We start from the raw sequence: 24,335 nt of genomic DNA, 5'->3' as shown, positions 1-24,335 counted from the left end.
ACCAGTAGTGAAATATGACTCACCACAGAGGGCCAGTAGAATGTGTCATGTCAGTCTATTATTTCTAAAAGCCTATCAATTTAGCACGTCATATGAACAAACAATACAGGATAAACATCACGTACTGTACAGCTCAACGTTTATCAATAGATCTCGGTGTAAATGATGGAGCACGCCTTCCTCCCTCCCTCCGTACGGTGCAAAGACCTGATTTAATTAGCTTAATTAGGCTCCAATATGGAGGATTGCTGCTCCTTGTTTGGTCGGTATTCTCTGGAGCCAGCCAATTACCCATGCAGCCAGATCACAACGCAAACACAGGCTGTTGGTGAGCTGGTGTTTATGGGGGTTACTCCTCCACAATAGCAGCACCTCCACCTTGCCAGTTTAACCCCCTCCATCCCTCCACCCTCTCTCGAAGCCCCCCAACCCAAACCCTCCACCACCACCACCAATATTCAAACATTTACTTGTGAGGGCATGGTTGCTGTGGCAACAGGCACAATGTGAAAAAAACACAGGAACCGACTATGCATTCCCTTGGTTGGAATGTTTCGTTGCAGAAAGGTGCCATTTAAGTGAGTGCAGTAGCCCCCCCCATTGTCTGAACTCTGACACATCCATGATTACAGTATTTATGTGTGTGTGTGTGTATGTGTGTGTTTGTGTGTGCATGTGTATGTGTGCGTGTGTGCATGTGTGTGCATGTGTGTGTGTGTATGTGTGTGCATGTGTGTATGTGTGTGTGTGCGTATGTGTGTGTGTGTGTGATATACAGTACAGGACATGAGTGGTCACTGAATGATTTGATGAGCATGAAAATTATGTAAACCATATGCCATGGCCGTCTCAGTCACCAGATCTCAACCCAATTGAACACTTATAGGAGATTCTGGAGTGGCGCCTGAGACAGCGTTTTCCACCACCATCAACAAAACACCAAGTGATGGAATTTCTCGTGGAAGCATGGTGTTGCATCCCTCCAATAGAGTTCCAGACGCTAGTAGAATCTATTATTAATCTTATTATCTAATTTTATTTAAGATACTCTTTGAAGAGGTAGTGTTTTCGGAAGATGGGCAGGGACTCTGCTGTCCTAGCTTCAGGGGGAATCTGGTTTCACCATTGGGGTGCCAGGACAGAGAAGAGCTTGGACTGGGATGAGTAGGGGTAGGAGGGCCAAGAGACCAGTGTTGGCAGAACAGAGTACACGGGTTGGGGTGTAGGGATTGAGCAGAGCCTGAAGGTGGCCATTTGATTAATTGTTCAGCAGTCTTATAGCTTGGGGGTAGAAGCTGTTAAGGAACCTTTTGAACCTAGACTTGGCGCTCCGGTACCGCTTGCCGTGCGGTAGCAGAGAGAACAGTCTATGACTTAGGTGACTGGAGTCTTTGACAATTTTTTGGGCCTTCCTCTGACACCGCCTACTATATAGGTCCTGGATGGCAGGAAGCTTGGCCCCAGTGATGTATTGGGCCGTACGCACTACCCTCTGTAGCGCCTTACGGTCGGATGCCGAGCAGTTGCCATACCAGGCGGTGATGCAACCAGTCAGGATGCTCTCGATGGTGCAGCTGTATAATGTTTTGAGGATTTGGTGACCCATGCTAAATCTTTTCAGTCTTCTGTGTGTGTGTGTGTGTGTACTTGTGTGTGTGTGTATGTGTGTGTGTGTGTGTGATGTACAGACATGATCACAAGCTTAGCTGCTGCTGCTGTGGTCCAGTATAGCGGCCTGAATTCTGCCGTCACAGCCAGTGCCGGGGGGGCAACATTACAGTGATGGTTGGATCTATCCGGGGCTCAAGATTACAGTGTTTTCCTGCAACATACAGTTTCCCCAGTTACCTCAACACCAAAGAGTGGAGTAGGAATTTAGCAGAAGCTAAATGTAATGGGAGAGGAACTACATCATAACTACATCATTAGTGAATAAGTAACTGCCCAGTGTTTCTAAATTTCTATGAAATATGACCTATAATTAAATAGTTTTCCTTCCAAAATGTTTTAATTTAATATGTTAAAAAGCAGCTTTTTTGTGTTGGAATGGTGTGGGCGTACCCCAACAACAGAATGGTAGAATGGTGTGGGTGTATACCGGTCATTAAAATTATTAATGCAAGTAGACCGCTGATTGGCCAGCTCATCCTCCTCTAGACCGCTGATTGGCCAGCTCATCCTCCTCAGGGAGATGACATCATGTTCTATGAGGAAATAGCAAGCATTTATTAAACGGTCTGTTTGAGATACAAGTTTGAGATGGGGTTTTGGAAGTGTTTTTTTTCTCCTCCAATGTATGCTTTGGCCACAAATACAAGTATCCGAGTCAGCAACATTATTTGGATATGTGTTAACAGAATATGAACTTATAAAAGTTAGATTTTCACCGGGCAGTTCCTTTAAATGAAAATCAGCGATTGCAATCAGCATTTGACTTGGTGTCCCATCATAACAAGACTGTTGATGTCAAGATGCAAGTAGAGAGGTCTAAAGAACAATTATTAAATGTGTTTTTATTATTAATAATAATAGTATCTCTTTAATTAACATTGCAGGTACATAATAAAAAACGAAATGAATCAGAAACTGGAGAGACAATAGAACCGTAATCTTGTCTCAGAGTTGTGAAAGTGCCTGGAATAATTCTGTGCTATATATTATTAATTATGATCATCATTAATATCATTATTATCATTACCAGAAAGGTTCATAAAACAAGTTTGCCACTCACTCTGAAAATGCAAACATCGTTTTTTATGAATGTGGCTAGATTGTCTTCATCTTATTACCATTTTTGATTTATATACACAATGTCATAGAATACAAGAAATCCACACCTTAAAGGAGCGCTCTCTCGAATGGATCAAACGTTACTGTTTGTTTTCTGTTAGGTCAGGCAGTTATGACAGTTGGAAATTGACGTTCTTCTCAGTGATATACCAAGCAGCCAACTGAGTACAGTACATTGAAGAAAAAGACCAACACTGAAAAGTTAAACCAAAGGGAAATTGAAAAACCAATCATTTTTGCAGACCGAGGGGGACAAAGAAATCTCTTACAGTGTTTACTCATTGTGTATAGGTTAATTCACTTTGCATAATGTTTGGCACTACAAGGGATTGAAAACACTACCTCACTGTTTCTGTTTAGAAGCTGCTAACATTATAAAGTATCAATAAAACAATGATACGATACCAGATATTACAGTATATCGAATAACTGTGTCGGATCCCGTAAATGATCGTTTCGTACATCATAGGGTTCACAAGAATAATAATATATAATATGCCATTTAGCAGACGCTTTTATCCAAAGCGACTTACAGAACTATGTATGACTTGATTGTGGAGTGTATGATAGCACAGTCTGTCGCTTTATTTCTTTCAGAGGTTCTCTTGGAGACTGTTTACATTAGTTTAACCATGGCAACATTATAGGGACATGCGTTGTGTCAGGACCGACCCAACACAGGCCTAATCTCACCACTAAAGCACCTCCCAACCAAGCTTTACCAAGTCCTGGTAAACAACAACATTGGGGTCTTTGAGTAGTTCTTAGTGTTGCTTTATTGGACTTCATGACATCATATTTTGGCCAATCTGAAACTAACCAGAAAACTTTGTAAAGCCCTAAAACAAGCCCTAATGTGGATCATGTGGTGGATTTCAGATATTTTTTCTTCACAAGCACAATTTTAGCTTTGGTCTCACTTGCTTGAAGAATAATAAGGATAATCTTGAATTTCCTCATACCGCTACGGACCATTGGATATTTCAAGGGGTTTAAGTTGAATTTGAACATCATGTGTGGAGATAAATTTCTCTTGGGTCTAACGCCATGATTTGTTCTTGTATTTTGGTCTGTTTGACAGACTGTCACATGGTATGCTAAAGATTTCTTCTTATAGGAACATATGACAACAACACTCTGAACATATCTTGGAAGTCAACTGTGTTCAGTGTGTCGTCTTTTCAAATGGCTGCTGTCCTTCTCCATAGAAATCAGGGAGGCACTACATCGAGGTTATCTGGTATTCATGTGCGGTGGGGAAATGAAGATACTTATCACGAATCTGCTTTGATGAACGTTTTCGAGTGTGAACAGTGTTTTTTCTTTAAATACATTGACATATATCAGGTTGAATACATCTAGTTACTATGCACACTACTCTGTTATGGAAAAGTCTTTGAAACACAAATATACATTGCCCCCCACCCAACAATGATATTAGGACTTGATGAAAACATCTCAAATGCTTTTGTATTTCTTCATCTTTACAGTAAGATAAGATATTTATTGAAGGACTCAAAAATCCACTTTGTCTGCTATGCAATTAGGGAACTGCTTAGCAAAATAATGTAGAAAACAGAATGCACGTTACTCTATTTCTGTCATTAGTGGGATGAGAATGTGAATAAGTATGTACTTCCAAGCAAATATTTTTGTTACAAAAATATACTTTCTCATAAAATAATACACATAGTTGTTTTTAGGGTGATATATTTCTCTGTTAAGCTGAACAGAAAGGCTGTCTTTTGAAAAGAAAATGTCACTATGCTTGTGAGAGCTGCAACACTTGCACACCAAGTCTAGCACCAGTCTCTGTAGTGTCCTGATTGGTCGGTTCATTTATTCATATCTTGCATACTCCCAGGCCTCTTCATCTGTTGCATATTCTAGTTTTGTTTAAGAGTCCCAATAAAAGAAGATTCCATCTATGTAACCAGGACAACAAAAAATGACATTTTCTTGCCATAACTGTTAAAAAACAAAGAGCGTTCAAACTACACTTGTTCCACTACAAGTCAAGATCAAAATCACAACAGTTCAGCCAATAGACCTCACAGACCATCGTTTCACTTTCATACCCAAATACAAAAAAATTGAAACCATAAATCAAAACAGACGTAGAAATTTGATGATAAAAACTGGTGAATGAAAGGTAAAAGAAAATAACAGAAAAATACTGACGCTATTAAGAAATATAAAATATATGTACAAGACCCTGTATTCCTTGAGTTTCTGGGTAAATGAACATCGGCGTTGGTGTCTGTGTGTGTCTGTGTGTGTGTACAGGCATCTCAAACCAAACGGGTTCTCCTTTTCACGCCAAATCCTCCTTAGTCCTTGTCGAACAAACGTCGTCTTAGTCTGACAGAATGACTTGTCCTGTGTTGTTGATTTCCCCCTTTGAATCCTGGTGCAAATTCCACAGCAGCGTTCTCTAGTGCTCTAAGGGTCTCTGTCGCACCACCACCACACACTCTGCCAGCTAAATCTCCTTCTACATATGTCCCATCTGTCCCTACGCCAGCCTGGTGCTGTCACCAGATGACACTGGATATACTGGTCTCGCGTGGCAGCAGCGGTAGCATGACGTTATTGGCGTGTGCCTCCTCGATGCTCTGTTCTCTGGGTGTCCTGGCCTGGCCGTGGGGCCTCTGTCCGTTGATCAGAGTCATAGGGATGTTGCAGTAGGTGTGCTGGTTACCCAGGGTGGAGAGGGGAGGCAGTGTGCCGCCGGGGGGCATGTCGTACTCGTAGCTGCGGTAGTAATGTTTCTGCTGCCTCATCTGGGTGTGGTAGTTGAGAGTGGAGTTGTGGAAGGTGCTCCGCAAGTCCGGGTGCGCCGTGGCCATGGCGGTGGAGGTGGCTGCTGCCATGGAGATGGCGGAGACGGTCTGGAGCTCGCCGAAGGGGCCCTGCTCGCTGACGTCCAGCACCTGCTCGTTGCTGATGATGGGCTCCATGTGCTTGAAGGGCATCTCGTACTGCAGGTGTTTCCAGAAGTTGGAGCTGAGCTTGTTGCTCTTGGGGCCACGCCACTTGATGACGGTCAGCATCTTGATGGTGTGTTTGAGCGCTTCCACTTCCTGGTAGTTCATGATGCCATGCAGCTCGGCACACTCAATCAGAATCACCTTGATCTCCCCGGTGACCAGCATGTTCCGGAGGCGGGTCTCCAGCTCGAAGATGCTCCATCCACGCCGCACCACATAATTGGGTGTCATGACGATAATGAGGCGCTTGGATTGGTCCACACAGCGCGCCACATCCTCGATATAGGCTGGAGAGAGGGAAGGAGAGGGAGTGAGAGAGAGAGGGGAGGGAGGGAAGGAGAGGGATACAGAGAGAGAGGGGAGGGAAGGAGAGGGATCCAGAGAGAGAAGGGAGGGAAGGAGAGGGATACAGAGAGAGAGGGAAGGAGAGGGATACAGAGAGAGAGGGGAGGGAAGGAGAGGGATACAGAGAGAGAGGGGAGGGAAGGAAAGGGAGCGCGCGAGAGAGAGAGAGAGAGAGAGAGAGAGAGAGAGGGGAGGGAGGGAGGGAAGGAGAGGGAAAGAGAAAGAAAGAGAGGCAAGAAAGAAATGAAAGAAGTTACAGTATTCAAAATAATAATACAGCTAAATATATCATATATCATATAAATATATCATATATATATTCTAGTCTGTATGTATAGTATGTAAGATATGGTCTATCATCCACTTGTTGATGCTGCCTGCTATTGCATTCTATTGAGTTTGACTAGCTAAATAGGATATTTAAATGGAAGTGTTGCCTTTAAATCTAATGCATCATAACAGGACATAGAGCATGCATTTTACGTTAAAAATAAATAAATAAGCCAATATTGAGAAAAACAGAGAGAATGGGAAATAAGCCAAAAACCACAAGACACACAAACACAACATCAGACAATAGGTTGACCTATCAGAGCCCATAGCCTTGTTATACTGAATGTTCTAACCTGCTGCTCTAATGGCTATTACAGACCTACTGAGTCACAATAACTCAATAGTGATAACAATATGAGAGAAATGGATCTGTGGGTAGGTGTTTGTATGTGAGAGAGAGAGAGAGGGAGAGAGAGATAAAGTGAAAAGGAGAGAAAGAGCTAGTGTCTTGTGTGTGTGTGTGTGTGTGTGTCGTGTGTGTGTGTGTCTTGTGTGTGTGTATGCACGTGCATGGATGTGTAGTGAAACACACTCTAACATACACTATACAAGCTGCCGTTTCTAAACACAGTGTTTCTCGTTTGTAACAGTATAAATCATCGAGCCAAATTTAGCCAATGTGCGTGTGCCCTACATGCCAGAGGAGCAGAGGTTGCTAAAGCCTGCTGTTAGTGAGGCTGCTGGGGGCCTGTCAGAAACAAACACTCAGGCTCTTCCACTACAGGTTGACAGGATGAACTATGCTTCCCTTTCTAATCAAAGAGCCCCTACTGTGAGAGGTGCTGCTCTCTGAGACAACAGGGCTGGCCATCTCTCTCTCTCTCCCCCTCCCTCCCTCACTATCTCTCCCTCCCTCCCTCCCTCCCCTTGTGCAGCCCTCTACATCCCTCCCTCCCTCCCTCCCTCCCTCCCCTTGTGCAGCCATCTCCCTCCCTCCCTCCCTCCCTCCCTCCCTCCCTCCCTCCCTCCCTCCCTCCCTCCCTCCCTCCCTCCCTCCCTCTCCTTGTGCAGCCCTCTACATCTCCCTCCCTCTCCTTGTGCAGCCCTCTACATCTCCCTCCCTCTCCTTGTGCAGCCCTCTACATCTCCCTCCCTCTCCTTGTGCAGCCCTCTACATCTCCCTCCCTCTCCTTGTGCAGCCCTCTACATCTCCCTCCCTCTCCTTGTGCAGCCCTCTACATCTCCCTCCCTCTCCTTGTGCAGCCCTCTACATCTCCCTCCCTCTCCTTGTGCAGCCCTCTACATCTCCCTCCCTCTCCTTGTGCAGCCCTCTACATCTCCCTCCCTCTCCTTGGGGAGGTTAAAACTCAAATGGCCTTTTCTCTTTCATGCCTTATGCTCAGCTGAGCCCCTGGGGATAGAGGAGAGCCAGAGAGCAGGCTGATTAGAAGGAGCAGGGAGCAACAAAGCCCTCTCATCACCTCACTATGATAAGTCAGTCTGGATGTTCTCTGTAATTGACTTTAACACAAAGTCTCTCTCTCTCTCTCTCTCTCTCTCTCCTCTCTCCTCTCTCTCTCTCCTCTCTCTCTCTCTCTCTCTCTCTCTCTCTCTCTCTCTCTCTCTCTCCTCTCTCTCTCTCTCTCTCTCTCTCTCTCTCTCTCTCTCTCTCTCTCTCTCTCTCTCTCTCTCTCTCTCTCTCTCTCTCTCTCTCTCTCTCTCTCTCTCTCTCTCTCTCTCTCTCTCTCTCTCTCTCTCTCTCTCTCTCTCTCTCTCTCTCTCTCTCTCTCTCTCTCTCTCTCTCTCTCTCTCTCTCTCTCTCTCTCTCTCTCTCTCTCTCTCTCTCTCTCTCTCTCTCTCTCTCTCTCTCTCTCACGGTGGGTGAGGCTGGTTATGGCTAGTTGCTGACACAAGTAATGGTAAGTGGCTGGGGGAATGAGAGTACCTCTAAGGAGTCTTGAATCGTCCTGGAAATGATCATTGGTGAAACCTAAACATAAATAGTTCAACATTCAAAAGGTGCGATCAGGTAGATTTGCAGAAAGGCATCAGAGGAAGTTAGAGTCAGGGACTTAAATAAGTTACTTAGATAAACTGTGCTTAGTTTCTCTCAACTCCGCCTTTTCTTTCTAATGATAACAAAACACGTTTATCCCAGTTTAATATGGGAGTTGTGGCATAAGGACCGAAGGAGACTCTGTCAGTCTATATACTATGTATTACATTGTAATAGATGCATTTTAAACAATTCATTGGCTATGAACACTATTATTTCCATTGAGTACTTTATACTCAAACTTTCAACATAGCATACATTTTGAATGAAACAAATAACTTTATTTGCCTCAGAAAAAAATAGGTTAATTTGCCTCGAGACAAATCCATTGACTTTTGAGGTCTTAGAAGAGAACAAATGTCCTTAGAAGGTCTGTATTTTAGCTCTGGGTTAGTGCCACTTATCCCATATTAACACAGTCCCCCTAACAACACAAACATTTAAGTCAAACTGACTCAAATCGTAACATCGACACAAACTGATAGGAAATAAACCGTTACCATGACAAATGTGACAGACAAGAATGTGACACAAATGAGCAAAAGCAAAGAAAAGGATTCTAATTGAGAGTACTGGAATAGTATCAGTGATCGTGATGCATTATCATCTAATATCATGATCCTATCACAGGTGCAAAGTGTGTACCAGTAAACTGCAGTCAAACATGCAGAAATCCCCTTTGATTGGTTGTGAGACAGCTTTCATAAAGATATGATTTAGACTGGATCAATGCAATATAATTACAAGGTTGATTATTACCCACTAATTACACATTTTCAGCTATACCACAGACAACTCAAAATCCACGGCTGAATGCTACATGCTGTTACGTTGTAATTAACATGTTAAAGTAAGATGCAAAAATGTGTCACGTGATATATACACAACAAAACGACAACATTAGAAACAGATTTAAACAGGAAATAAACCAAAAACGTACAAAACTTACTTCCGGTCGGGATCAAGTCCCTGTCTGGAATGAACAGTTTATACCCATAATGCCTCTCCAGGACGTCGGGGAGGATCTCCAGGGCGAAGCGTTCCTCCTCACGGGTCTCCTGACTCCACTGGTCCGGGTCCACTTTGGAGTAGGATAGATAGGCATCATAGTCCTTATTATCTACAGGAGTAACACAGACCAGTCCATTACTTCACTATAGAGGATATTAGTAACACAGACCGGTCCATTACTTCACTATAGAGGATATTAGTAACACAGACCAGTCCATTACTTCACTATAGAGGATATTAGTCACACAGACCAGTCCATTACTTCACTATAGAGGATATTAGTCACACAGACCAGTCCATTACTTCACTATAGAGGATATTAGTAACACAGACCAGTCCATTACTTCACTATAGAGGATATTAGTCACACAGACCAGTCCATTACTTCACTATAGAGGATATTAGTAACACAGACCAGTCCATTACTTCACTATAGAGGATATTAGTAACACAGACCAGTCCATTACTTCACTATAGAGGATATTAGTCACACAGACCAGTCCATTACTTCACTATAGAGGATATTAGTCACACAGACCAGTCCATTACTTCACTATAGAGGATATTAGTAACACAGACCAGTCCATTACTTCACTATAGAGGATATTAGTCACACAGACCAGACCATTACTTCACTATAGAGGATATTAGTAACACAGACCAGTCCATTACTTCACTATAGAGGATATTAGTAACACAGACCAGTCCATTACTTCACTATAGAGGATATTAGTAACACAGACCAGTCCATTACTTCACTATAGAGGATATTAGTCACACAGACCAGTCCATTACTTCACTATAGAGGATATTAGTAACACAGACCAGTCCATTACTTCACTATAGAGGATATTAGTCACACAGACCAGTCCATTACTTCACTATAGAGGATATTAGTCACACAGACCAGTCCATTACTTCACTATAGAGGATATTAGTAACACAGACCAGTCCATTACTTCACTATAGAGGATATTAGTCACACAGACCAGTCCATTACTTCACTATAGAGGATATTGGTAACACAGACCAGTCCATTACTTCACTATAGAGGATATTAGTCACACAGACCAGTCCATTACTTCACTATAGAGGATATTAGTAACACAGACCAGTCCATTACTTCACTATAGAGGATATTAGTCACACAGACTACTCTGACTCCATAGGGCTTCTGACTCAATAGGGCTTCAGACTCAATAGGGCTTCAGACTCAATAGGGCTTCAGACTCAATAGGGCTTCTGACTCAATTGTACTTCTGGACTTCTCATGACTGCATTGGTTATTTTTAGTTATCATATGACACAGACATCACGCACCACGACCAAACCCATGTCATCATAAGTAGGGCAACTTGTCATTGGTCTGTTTCTCCTGGTCAGGTCACATGGTCAGGGATCGATAACCATGACAGATTTGCAGACTATCAACGTGGTGAAGATGTACAGTATCTTAGCTCTCTCTGCATAGCGGAACAGCAGGAAGAAACATGATAACTGCGTCACACTGACTGACCTCACTGCCAGCTCCCACTCCTCTGGGTACATTTTATTACAATCCAGCCTCTTTTGCCAAACAATGTCACTGTGTTCACTGTGACTGGGCTAAGGTAGGAAACTGAACGCTTCCCTAGGCACAAAATGGCCCCGACACATCCTTTATCTGCACGGCAGCCAGGCACATGAAAAATATGATTGATGCAGGATTTGAAAGGATTAAACGGCGAGGAGAAAAGCCCAACATGGGAGGTGATAGTGGTAATGTTTTCCCCGTGCAGGAGAGAGAAGAGAGGAGCGGCTCCGGCTTCGGCGCACTTCAATGAGACACAAAGCAGGAAAGCTGCGGCGGCAACGAGCCAGAGGAAGTGGAATAGAGGGAGAGACACAAGAGAAGAGAGGGGTTCCCCAGGGACTAGAGACAACACACGTTCTCTCTCTCTCTCTCTCTCTCTCTCTCTCTCTCTCTCTCTCTCTCTCTCTCTCTCTCTCTCTCTCTCTCTCTCTCTCTCTCTCTCTCTCTCTCTCTCTCTCTCTCTCTCTCTCTCTCTCTCTCTCTCTCTCCCTCCCTCCCTCAGGTAAACTCATTAGAGAGGGGGTTTAAACCTCTCTTATTACCACAGGGAAAGGGATAATCCACAGACTGCAGTCCTTCAGAACCTTGTACCTACTGGAGGGGAGCTGTTAGACCAGGATGGGGTCCCGACAACACAGAGAGTAGAGGAGAGGAAGAGAGATGAGGAAGAGAGGAGGGGAAAGGAGGAGGGGAGAAGAGATGTGAGGAGAGGAGGGAAGAGGACAGGAAGAGAGGAGAGGAGGAGAGATGAGGCGAGGAAGAGAGGAGTGGAGAAGAGAGGAGGAGAGGGGATGGGAGGGAGGGGACAAGAAAAGAGAAGAGATAAGAGGAGAGAAGAGGAGGAATCTGAACCTATATAAAAATATCTTTCTATACAGTAAAAGTGCAACGGCCCCTTTAAGAGAGAAACAGCATGTAGGTAGATCAGAATCTATTTCAGTAGAACTGAATCACTCATCTCTGAGTGGTTACTGTGTGAAGGAGTGAGAGAGAAAGAGAGAGAGAAAGAGAGAGAGCAGGTATGGGTGAGATTCGGAGGAGGAATAATCAATCTCCACCAGTGACTCCTTCCTCTCCCTCCTCTCCTTCCTCTCTGAGGTCCAATGAGGCAAACTTAAGAGGGCTGAGAAGGGGAACTGTTTCCGTCCCGCGTGTTCCACCTCCCTCAGCATCCATCCATCCCACTCTCTGACTCTGAAGTAAAAGGCCATGACTGATGCATACATAGTTTACATCCATCCATAGCTGTGGCTGCATATGCGTACTGGCAGGCCCACAGATAGTGAGAGAACTTTTGAACTTGCTATTAAAAAGAGTGTTCAGGGACTTTTAGCAGGAACCTCTGGGCTCCTTCCACATTGTTTTGAATATAGTGCAACCTACATCGTTAGCCATGAAAGCTAAAAAACTGCAGGGGGAGTTGGGCTCATTAGCATTCCTACATAAGTTCTGTTTATAAGGTATTTGTTATCTTTATGTTAAGTCATTGCTCATCCCTAAGTGATGATCAAGTTCAACCTACTGCATGATTTAAATAAAGTCAAAGCATTTACATGAGCAATTAGGGTTAAGTGCCTTGCTCAAGGGCACATCAACAGATTTTTCCACATAGTCAGCTCGGGGATTAGAACCAGCGACCTTTCGGTTACTGGCACAACGCTCTTAACCACTAAGCTACCTGCCGCTACAATCATATACAGCATTATATGGTGGTCCCCGAGTGGCGCAGTGGTCTAAGGCACTGCATCGCAGTGCTAGCTGTGCCACTAGAGATCCTGGTTCGAATCCAGGCTCTGTCGTAGCCGGCCGCGACCGGGAGACCCATGGGGCGGCGCACAATTGGTCCAGGGTAGGGGAGGGAATGGCCGGCAGGGATGTAGCTCAGTTGGTAGAGCATGGCGTTTGCAACGCCAGGATTGTGGGTTCGATTCCCACGGGGGGGGGCCAGTATGAAAAAATATATATAAAATAATAATGTATGCACTCACTAACTGTAAGTCGCTCTGGATAAGAGCGTCTGCTAAATGACTAAAATGTAAAAATGTAATGATATGCTAATAAGGGTTACGTTCAAGTCACAACTCGACAAGCTCATGCATCTGTAAAGTGTGTGTGGTCGTTATGCAATACAACCCCAGCAAACACCCATACGAACAGAGACTTAGAACCGCTTTTAACCGAACCTGATAATTCTGCTGTTGTCAGTCAGACACAGAGAAGAGAGAGAGGGGAAAAAGGCTTTTCCTGAATGGCTTGTGATGGTCATGAAGTAAAAGTCCTTGTGGCCAATGAAAGAGGAGCTTGAGGGACGAGGGGGGAATACAATCCAGGGAAGGAGTAATCACCCGGTCCTGAGCGTTAAAGAGAAAGTATGTGTCTCTCCATCTTCTCTCAAGGGAGCCACGGCCATGGGCAACACTATGTGGCTTATTGAAACTGATCCCTTTAAACAGAGAGCAAATTGAAAATCTCTTTCCCTCTCCTCTCTGCTCACTCGGGTGGCGCAATTAAAGGAGACAATTGCTGTTTAGCATTAGGTTTAAGGCTCTGGTTCCCTTTTCTCTCCTCTGTGGCGCCAACATTTTTTATCTGCCTTGAAACCTTCTATTATTTCAAAGCCTCCACTTCTGTCCCAAAGCCCAACACACTACAGGCCTGGTAATGACTTTCACAGACATGTCTGATGCATCAACAATCAAGACAAAGTGATTGGTGGGAAACGGAGGGCTGGGGGAGGAAAAGAGCAAAGCGGAGGATACCTTTCTCGGCTAATGACACTCTCCAGTCTCCACACGGCATCCTTCAGACACCCCAAAAGTAATCTTGTTCACTGAATTCATTGTAACCCTAGCCCTCCACTTGAAAGACTCATTAACGGAAATCAAATGAAACCGCCAGACCAGATTGATGAATACTCATCCTTAACTCATTCACTATTCTTAACTCATCCTCACAATTAGAATCTATTGCTGTTCAATTTAGAACCCTTACGTTCTTATTTCTATCTCAAGTTAGGATTTGTAGAAAAACACATCTTCCTACCTTTATAATTACATTAAAATCCTCTTTTGAGCAATAGCCACATTAAAAAAGACGGGTTCTCCTATGGGGACAGCCGAAGAACCCTTTTGGAACCCTTTTTTTCTAAGAGTGTACTGTAGACTTAATTTAGGGCTTATAATGGGAAGTGCTGTTGGCCCTAGTGTGACTTGAGAGAGTATCTTACCTCCGTCGATGTCCTCGCTGCCAAAATGGTTCCTGTAGAAGAGCATGAGCTCCATCTTATAGCACTTGTAGAGGGTCACGAGGCAGATCAACAGCAACAAGATGGCCCCCAAGCCTCCCGCCAGCTCCACCGTGTACATAAGCTCTGCTGTGAGAGAAGGGAGGGGGAGAGAGAGAGGAAGAAAAAGAGAGAAGACGGTAACGTTTACTTCGCTAATCTTTCTTGATCAAATCCAAAAAGCAAGCACACTCACCAAATACATCCTCAAACACAGCATGTTGTCACTGCTTATTGTCTCTGGATACTTCATTAGCACAGGGAGAACATGAGAGAGATCAAGCCAGACTCCAGCTAGCTGCTAACATGCTAACAGGGTTCCTAGCTACCATTCCCATTGATACCTTCAACTATGCTTATGCTAAGCTAAGCTAACCAACCCAAATCTTGGGTCACTGAGTCCTAGTTCATCGACTATTCTTTAGGTAGCCAAAACACGAGGTACATTTTCTACTTTGAGTGAACTACGTCTCCTAAGACTATTTGGTGTTTAGACCTCAGCAACGCACCAGCCCAGGTCAGCCATAGCCTGAAGGCCCCAGCTTTAGCCCACGACAGGCCAGGACCTGACGGTGACCTCCCTTTGACAAGGGAAGCTCCATTAAAGGTGTGAGTGTAACGCTGTAGGGGCACCAAACCAAGCAAGCCAAGTCAGTAGAGCAGTGGTATAATATAGACTGGCACAAGGCTGCGTCCCAAATGGCACCCTCTCCCCTTTATACTGCACTACTTTTGATCAGGGCCTATGGGGCTATAGTCAAAAGTCGGGCACTATGTGGGGAAGAGGGGCCATTTGGGACTCAGCCTCGGAGAGAGGTAGAGTGAACTTTTTTACTCCCTCAGCCATCCATCATCCTCCCAGAGCTGACAGGATCTCACATGGCCATCAACAGTAAACTCTACAAAACACTGATCTCAGTAAATACACCCCATCTCAACTCTGTCCGTCTGAAAGCCTGAGTGTCGAGGTAACTCAGGCACAATGTTATCCTTCACGGGTTCCATTTAAAATCATATAGTCCTGTACATTGAGGCTGTGGCAGTGTATGGTAGTGGAGTAGCTTCATACTGTAGGTTTAGTGGAGGGGTGTGCACTGCAAAGCTCTGGTTCTCGAGGGCCACAGTCCTGCTGATTTCAGTCCTTATCTTTTAACTAGGGACTGATTTCTACTGCCAGTTGTGTGGACTGGTAGCCTGAAAGCTGTGTACTAAATTGATTCATTTTCAGATCAATGTGTACTGTTTTCCTAAATTCTGGGGGATCATGCCCTTTTGTGTTCAATAAGAACGCAAAGAGCAATGGTCGGCAAATCATCATCCCTCTTCAACCTATTTAGGCCATAAGATCTACATTTTTCTCAGACATAACAAGGACAATGATGTTTTCATCTCAGTCTATAACCACAAGGACCTGAAGTGACCTTCGCTAGCCAGACAGTACACTACAACAATACACAGAGATGCAGGTATTATTCTGGTCCCTAGAAGCAGTTGAGAATCTTTTCCTCTTGTTGTCTCAAATCCCCCGTCCTAAAAAGACACCTTCGGAGAATATCTATTCTATAAGCAATGGACTTTCATTTCAAAGATACATTTTAGCTTTAAAAGCATTCATTGTATTGAGACAGCCATCAGAGTGGCAAACCAGAAGTGTTTTTTTAGACAGCCATCAGAGTGGCAAACCAGAAGTGTTTTTTTAGACAGCCATCAGAGTGGTAAACCAGAAGTGTTTTCTTTAGACAGCTATCAGAGTGGTAAACCAGATTTCTTTTTTTTTTTTTTACATCCATCATAGTGGTAAACCAGAAGTGTTTTTTTAGACAGCCATCAGAGTGGTAAACCAGAAGTGTTTTTTTAGACAGCCATCAGAGTGGTAAACCAGAAGTGTTTTTTTAGACAGCCATCAGAGTGGTAAACCAGAAGTGTTTTTTTAGACAGCCATCAGAGTGGTAAACCAGAAGTGTTTTTTTAGACAGCCATCAGAGTGGTAAACCAGAAGTGTTTTTTTAGACAGCCATCAGAGTGGTAAACCAGAAGTTTTTTTTTTTGACAGCCATCAGAGTGGTAAACCAGACAAGTGTCAACAACTGATCTCCCGTCTGCCTCTTTGATCTGAGAGCTGCTCTATCCCTCCGACACACTCTTTCATCACCTTATGCTCAGGAGAATGTACACTCCTCTTTTCATTCCTGTCTTCTTTGTGTGTGTTTTGTGTGTGTTTTGTGTGTGTTTCTGTGTGTGTTTTGTGTGTGTGAGTGTGTGAACAGGCTTTCTGAGATGTGGTGCTTCATGGTAGTCTCAGTGTGGTTATTCAATGATCACTTACAGTGTATATTGTTGTAACGGTTGTGCCTGTGTGTGTGCGTGTGTTAAAAATCATGAATAAGTAAATCCATTTTGCTGGCCGTAAAAGTTGTCAGTGGTGCATATATTTACATAGTAAGTTATTTCCTCTTTTGAGCTTGCAGCTTTTGAGAAAGCTTTGATGGCATCCCAGTTCCATTTCATTTGGTATATTAAAGGATTTATACAGAGAATAAACTGCACGAGATTAGGCTGGCCATTTGGATTTTAACATCTCAAAAAATCCCTTTTCCTTGTGTTCCACTCGGAAGACCAAGCTACCATTCACTTGGATGGTTGTTTGTGATGTTTATTGATGATTGAATCTAAACCCTGGTCATATTTAGGTCTCAGAAATTTAGAAGCAGTCCAAAATAGTTGCACCAGTCTGCTGTCATGCCAATTAAGTATTATTCTTGCATTGGACACACGGACGTGCGCACACACACACACACACACACACACACACACACACACACACACACACACACACACACACACACACACACACACACACACACACACACACACACACGCACGCACGCACACACACACACACACACACACACACACACGCACAAACACACACAATAATAAATATTTACGGAAAGGTGAAACAAATCCAAGCTAAAGCATTTGATGTTACAATAAACACAACACCACCTTATCTCTGTCCAATCAACACACTCTTTACCGCAGCCTGACCAGCCAATCAGCAGTGTCTCATCAGTGCTTTGAAAGTATGCAAACTTGAGGATTTGGGTCACCCTGTTCTTTCTGGGTACGTGTCCTGTTGATAACACAAGTCTCTGCTGGGGAACAAGGGAGTCATTCTCCTTAAAAGACAGAGTAAGAAGAGAGGGAAGAAAGGATGAGAGACAGCACTCTACCGAGACATGAAAATAGGACAGCTAATTAGAGGATGCTAGCTGAATTAAAGAAGAAAGCAGTCTTTGAAGATGCTTGTCTGATTTCCTACCTGTTACATTTTTTTCACTTCATTTGTTTAGGAATTCTTCCATTTGATTATCTGTGCCATGCCCAAAATAATGGTCCTCTTCTCTCAAACCAGGGCTCTTCATTCTGTGTGTGTGTGTGCAAGCGTTTGTATGAACTAGTGCTTGTGAGTCTGTTTGCATGTCGGTCTGTCTCTCTGTGTCAAATCATCTTTATGTAAACATATACACCGTCTATGAACGGTCTCTTTCATGTGGCATGGTCGCTGCAGATAAAGAATCAGACCAAGTTGTTATGCTGGGGTTTTATCCTATTTATTATGCTGCTGGGCCAATTGATGTGCTGTGGCCTGTGGGGAGATGGAGCTGATTGTAAATCGTCCTTGCTCCTCTAATGTAAGCACTTGGTGCCTGGCCATCGGCGTCAAGCTCTCTCTCTCGCTCTCTCTCTCTCTCTCTCTCTCTCTCTCTCTCTCTCTCTCTCTCTCTCTCTCTCTGAGTTCTTTTGATAATTGTTTTCTTTATTACATCCTCTGGCATTGCTGCTCTAATAACTTATTAATGGCAGCCGTTCAGCCTCGGTCGGTGGCGGTGCATTCAGGTCTGGCCTGGAAGATGACACTGGCCCTCACTGATTTATCAGCATCGGCTGTACAAGGTGAGAATAATTTACTCTGTTTGAGGTGCTAAATTGTGGCAACGGGTGCATGAAATGTGACAGAAAATTACAGAGAGCCCGAGCCAGGAGAGGAGAGGAGTGCTCGGGGCGGGGACGGAGAAAACAAGCCAGTGGACCTTGGCTTTAATGGACATTGTTTTCAGTGTGTTTTGATGCACCACCGAGGCTTGCGACCTTGAGACAACGACGACGGATGGATAGAAAGGCTGCTATTTTCATCATTTTAATCCATGGGTTTTACTGAGAGATTTGTCAGGTTTGACACCATTTGTTGTCGATTTGACACTGGCTGCTTAATCTTTATTCAGAGTGGCAAAAATGGCTGCCTTGTTGTTGTGGTTGTTTTCTGGCAGGGTCATAAAGTCAATAGTGACAACAACCTTGGACCTCTATATAGCTTGTTTAATACTACATTGACTTTCGGCTCTATTCAACAGTGATTCAGAGGTCTACAACTCAGGCCCTTGAGTTGAAGGACCATGGAGCCCAAATCATTCCTAAATCTGAAGGATTTACTTGAACCAGTTCCACAGAGAAGGCTTCCCCAGTGAACTCATCTATTATAATGGATGCTTTCATTCAATACCCAGCAGGCAAATAAGGTACCCTTTGTCTTCCTAATGATGAAATCAATCCATCGTCCTCCGCCTCTCTCCCCTGGAGACGCAGCACAGTGCAGCCAACACGCTCCACACCCTCCACAACTCAACACCCTCCACACCCTCCACACCACACCCACATCTCACTGACAAATCCCAATGGCAGCCGTCTCTCCAAACACACTAACCCTGTGAGGAGGAGGTGGGGGGAAACATGATGAATGGAGAGGTGCCCAGTAGCTCTGTCAAATCTATCGCTCTGTAAGTGAGGCACGTTCCCCGACCGCTGGGAGATCATTTGTCTTAATCTCTGGGCGGAGAACGTCAGGATGTGGGCTATGGGCGCCAGGCAGAGAAGAATGGACCTCTTTAGTGTAATCTCTGACACCTGACCGACGGTGCGCTGATACACGGCACCAAGATCTTTGATTCAACCAGGAGATGGAGGGGAGAGAGGAGGAAAGGAGGAGAGGAGGGATGAGAGGAGAGGGGAGAGGAGGAAAAGAGAAGAGAGGGAAGGAGGCCTCAGCTGGAGGAAGAACAGGTGGTTTAGAGGGGGTGGGGAGGTAGAGGAAGAGGAGGTAGAGGATGAGGGGGTGGGGAGGTAGAGGATGAGAAGGTAGAGGATGAGGGAAGATGAGGTAGAGGATGAGGGGGTGGGGAGGTAGAGGATGAGGAGGTAGAGGATGAGGGAAGAGGAGGTAGAGGATGAGGGGGTGGGGAGGTAGAGGATGAGGAGGTAGAGGATGAGGGAAGATGAGGTAGAGGATGAGGGGGTGGGGAGGTAGAGGATGAGGAGGTAGAGGATGAGAGAAGATGAGGGAAAAGGAGGTAGAGGATGAGGGAAGAGGAGGTAGAGGATGAGGGGGTGGGGAGGTAGAGGATGAGGAGGTAGAGGATGAGGGAAGAGGAGGTAGAGGATGAGGGGGTGGGGAGGTAGAGGATGAGGGAAGACGAGGTAGAGGATGAGGGGAAAGGAGGTAGAGGATGAGGGAAGAGGAGGTAGAGGATGAGGGAAGAGGAGGTAGAGGATGAGGGAAGAGGATGAGGGGGTGGGGAGGTAGAGTGTGAGGGAAGAGGAGGTAGAGGATGAGGGGGTGGGGAGGTAGAGGATGAGGGAAGAGGAGGTAGAGGATGAGGGGGTGGGGAGGTAGAGGATGAGGGAAGAGGGAAGAGGATGTAGAGGATGAGGGTAGAGGAGGTAGAGGATGAGGGAAGAGGATGAGGGGGTGGGGAGGTAGAGTATGAGGGAAGAGGAGGTAGAGGATGAGGGGGTGGGGAGGTAGAGGATGAGGGAAGAGGAGGTAGAGGGTGGGGGAAGAGGAGGTAGAGGATGAGGGGGTGGGGAGGTAGAGGATGAGGGAAGAGGAGGTAGAGGATGAGGGAAGAGGATGTAGAGGATGAGGGAAGAGGAGGTAGAGAATGAGGGAAGAGGATGAGGGGGTGGGGATGTAGAGGATGAGGGAAGAGGAGGTAGAGGATGGGGGAAGAGGAGGTAGAGGATGAGGGGGTGGGGAGGTAGAGGATGAGGGAAGAGGAGGTAGAGGATGAGGGAAGAGGAGGTAGAGGATGAGGGGGTGGGGAGGTAGAGGATGAGGAGGTAGAGGATGAGGGGGTGGGGATGTAGAGGATGAGGGAAGAGAAGGTAGAGGATGAGGGAAGAGGAGGTAGAGGATGAGGGGGTGGGGAGGTAGAGGATGAGGGAAGAGGAGGTAGAGGATGAGGGAAGAGGAGGTAGAGGATGAGGGAAGAGGAGGTAGAGGATGAGGGGGTGGGGAGGTAGAGGATGAGGGAAGAGGAGGTAGAGGATGAGGGAAGAGGAGGTAGAGGATGAGGGAAGAGGAGGTAGAGGATGGGGGTAGAGGATGAGGGGGTGGGGAGGTAGAGGATGAGGGAAGAGGAGGTAGAGGATGAGGGTAGAGGATGAGGGGGTGGGGAGGTGGTACGTTGTTGAAGGTCGTGTCTGGACCAGGGGTTATAAAGCAGAGCAAGATGGTTGTTTGGTTCTGGTGACATCACACTTTATCATGTTGACTGTCTAGTTGATGGCTGGTGACATCACCCTTTATCATGTTGGCTGTCTAGTTGATGGCTGGTGACATCACCCTTTATCATGTTGGCTGTCTAGTTCATGGCTGGTGACATCACCCTTTATCATGTTGGCTGTCTAGTTGATGGCTGGTGACATCACCCTTTATCATGTTGGCTGTCTAGTTGATGGCTGGTGACATCACGCTTTATCATGTTGGCTGTCTAGTTGATGGCTGGTGACATCACCCTTCATCATGTTGGATGTCTAGTTGATAACTGGTGACATCACCCTTTATCATGTTGGCTGTCTAGTTGATGGCTGGTGACATCACCCTTTATCATGTTGGCTGTCTAGTTGATGGCTGGTGACATCACCCTTTATCATGTTGGCTGTCTAGTTGATGGCTGGTGACATCACCCTATATCATATCGGTTGTCTAGTTGATGGCTGGTGACATCACCCTTTATCATGTTGGCTGTCTAGTTGATGGCTGGTGACATCACCCTATATCATGTTGGCTGTCTAGTTGATGGCTGGTGACATCACCCTTTATCATGTTGGCTGTCTAGTTGATGGCTGGTGACATCACGCTTTATCATGTTGGCTGTCTAGTTGATGGCTGGTGACATCACCCTTTATCATGTTGGCTGTCTAGTTGATGGCTGGTGACATCACCCTTTATCATGTTGGCTGTCTAGTTCATGGCAGGTGACATCACACTTTATCATGTTGGCTGTCTAGTTGATGGCTGGTGACATCACTCTTTATCATGTTGGCTGTCTAATTGATGGCTGGTGACATCACGCTTTATCATGTTGGCTGTCTAGTTGATGGCTGGTGACATCACCCTTTATGATGTTGGCTGTCTAGTTCATGGCTGGTGACAACCACCTTTATCATGTTGGCTGTCTAGTTGATGGCTAGTGACATCACCCTTTATCATGTTGGCTGTCTAGTTGATGGCTAGTGACATCACCCTTTATCATGTTGGCTGTCTAGTTGATGGCTATTGACATCACACTTTATCATGTTGGCTGTCTAGCTTATGGCTTGTGTTGTGGGATCAGGCCCTGTCTGGTTGATGGTTTGTGTTGTGGTGTTGTGGGATCAGGCCCTGTCTGGTGGATGGCTGGTGTTGTGGTGTTGTGGGATCAGGCCCTGTCTGGTGGATGGCTGGTGTTGTGGTGTTGTGGGATCAGGCCCTGTCTGGTGGATGGCTGGTGTTGTGGTGTTGTGGGATCAGGCCCTGTCTGGTGGATGAATGGTGTTGTGGTATTGTGGGATCAGGCCCTGTCTGGTGGATGGCTGATGTTGTGGTGTTGTGGGATCAGGCCCTGTCTGGTGGATGGCTGATGTTGTGGTGTTGTGGGATCGGGACAAGCTCTGGAATGCGGCTAAGGCTGTCACCATGGTGATGGATGGAGATGCATTGAGTCCCTGCTCTGGTAGACATTAGTCAGCCAATGAGCTCTGACCACCAAGATTTGAAAGGATGCAACGTGTCTAGAAAAACAGACAGAGATTAACCCTGTCCCTCTGCTACTTCTCTGAATTGGCTGAAAGATAACAGCTGTCTGTCTGTCTGTCTCCAGCCTGAAAACACATTTCAATGTTTGACGTTGATGTGACATTAAGCGTGTATCTAAAAAATGAAACAGACAGAATAACCTTTGGATAATTATGATTTTAAGTGAAAACTCAGCTTGGCAATGTCTTCTTTAAACCAACTCTCAGTAGACTGATGTTGTGTGTGTCTGTGTCCCACCTCTCTTTGTGAGCTGGATGTTGGCCTGTCGTCTGCCGTTGCCATTCTCCACGAAGCAGGAGTAGTTCCCCAGATCAGCCTCTTCCACCGAGTCAATGGTCAGGGTGATGGACACCTCCTGCTCTCCCAGGTGCTCCCGGATAAGCCTGCAGGGGAGGGAGGAGAGGAGAGGAGAGGAGAGGAGAGAGGAGAAGGGAGGAGAGGAGAGGAGAGGAGAGAAGAGAGGACAGTCTCTGTGAGGACTCTGTCTGTGATTGATTGACAATTACCCAGCATTAACCCCCTCACTGTGACTTGATTACCCAGGAGGGCTGACGTGGGGGGCAGATTAGCGAGGATGCTAATTTCACTGGAGATGTGACTTAACATAAATTGGCCTTGACACAGATTGTGGACAGAATAGTAGTAAAAGCATCACTACAAGGGATGGTACACTTTACAAACCATGGATGACCGTAATACCACAATGGGAGTATACATAAAAAACCTACAGTGGTCAGTCATAATTTCTACAGACTTTGCGGTCATTTCTAATTCACCTACTTGCATTGAAAGTCGACACCATTTTTTCAGCTCGCACAGAGTGGCCTAAGAAAACTAGCTAAATAATGAGGTTGAAAAAGTAGCTTTTTATAGCGGTAGGCTGCTATGGAAACGGAGGAACGGCAGAGAAAAACAATATGAGTTAAAAAGTAAATGAATCTCTCCTGCTAGGCACACACAGAGCAGACGGAATGAATTGAAAAATAATTATATCTATTCTCTAGCGTTTACAGATATCGCCTGCCATTTTGGCTCCTTTATGACACTCAGCCTAATAATGCGAAAAAGACGACTGTACGAGTGTCACTCGCTGTTGTTCTCCACTCCCTTGGGGACACTTGAATATGGTTCATAACAATCAATCACATTTTTCATCTTCAGCATGTCAGGGAAGGAAGGGGGAAGTACATCTGGTGAATTACAGAGCGCAGTGCAGACGGTGGAAGTGGAAGGCAGACTGACATGGTGAATCTAGTAATTACAGCTGTGGTAATGCTCTCAGCCTTCCAACACCCAGCTGCTTTTAATTGAAGCTCCATGAAGGAGATAAGGTGGCGAGACCTGTTGGAGTAGGGGAGGAGGAGGTGGGAGGAGGAGGTGGGAGGGAGGAAGGGGGGAGGGAGGGAGGGGGAGAGAAGGAGGTGAGGAGGGGGAGGATGTTGATGGGAGGAGGGGGAGGGGGAGGATGTGGGATGAGGAGGAGGTGGGAGGAGGAGGAGGTTGGTGGGAGGAGGGGGAGGGGGAGGATGTGGGAGGAGGAGGTGGAGGAGGAGGTGGAGGTAGAGGAGGAGGTGGGAGGAGGTGGAGGAGGGGGGAGGTGGAGGAGGGGGGAGGTGGAGGAGGGGGAGGATGTGGGAGGAGGAGGTGGAGGAGGAGGTGGGAGGAGGTGGAGGAGGGGGGAGGTGAAGGAGGAGGTGGGAGGAGGTTGTTGGGGAGACACAGAGAAGGGAAAATGACATTCAACAGACTATTGTAGACTAGATACAGTGGCTGACGTGGAGACTTCAACAGGCTATTTCTTTTTTGTCATTTAGCAGACGCTCTTATCCAGAGCGACTTGCAGTTAGTGAGTGCATACATTTATTTTTTTAAATTTA

The 24,335-nt window shown here is 45.6% G+C and overlaps 1 protein-coding gene across 1 annotated transcript in view; it reads right to left on the bottom strand.

Annotated features, from left to right (window-relative positions):
- Window positions 1–5,324: 5,324 nt before the first annotated feature.
- Window positions 5,325–24,335, bottom strand: part of LOC311109895 (interleukin-1 receptor accessory protein-like 1) — a gene marked incomplete at both ends in the record, with an annotated part of 264,081 nt that continues 245,070 nt past the window's right edge. Inside the window, 5 exons of the mRNA XM_084152912.1 lie at window positions 5,325–6,067; window positions 8,344–8,388; window positions 9,404–9,574; window positions 14,265–14,411; window positions 22,696–22,841. Coding sequence (XP_084009038.1) covers window positions 5,325–6,067; window positions 8,344–8,388; window positions 9,404–9,574; window positions 14,265–14,411; window positions 22,696–22,841 — 1,252 coding nt within the window. The remainder of the gene's footprint in view (window positions 6,068–8,343; window positions 8,389–9,403; window positions 9,575–14,264; window positions 14,412–22,695; window positions 22,842–24,335) is intronic.

The sequence above is a fragment of the Coregonus lavaretus genome, assembly GCF_964263955.1.
Source record: "Coregonus lavaretus genome assembly, chromosome: 35".
Lineage (NCBI taxonomy): Eukaryota > Metazoa > Chordata > Actinopteri > Salmoniformes > Salmonidae > Coregonus > Coregonus lavaretus.
This window is presented reverse-complemented; position numbering and strand designations above follow the sequence as displayed.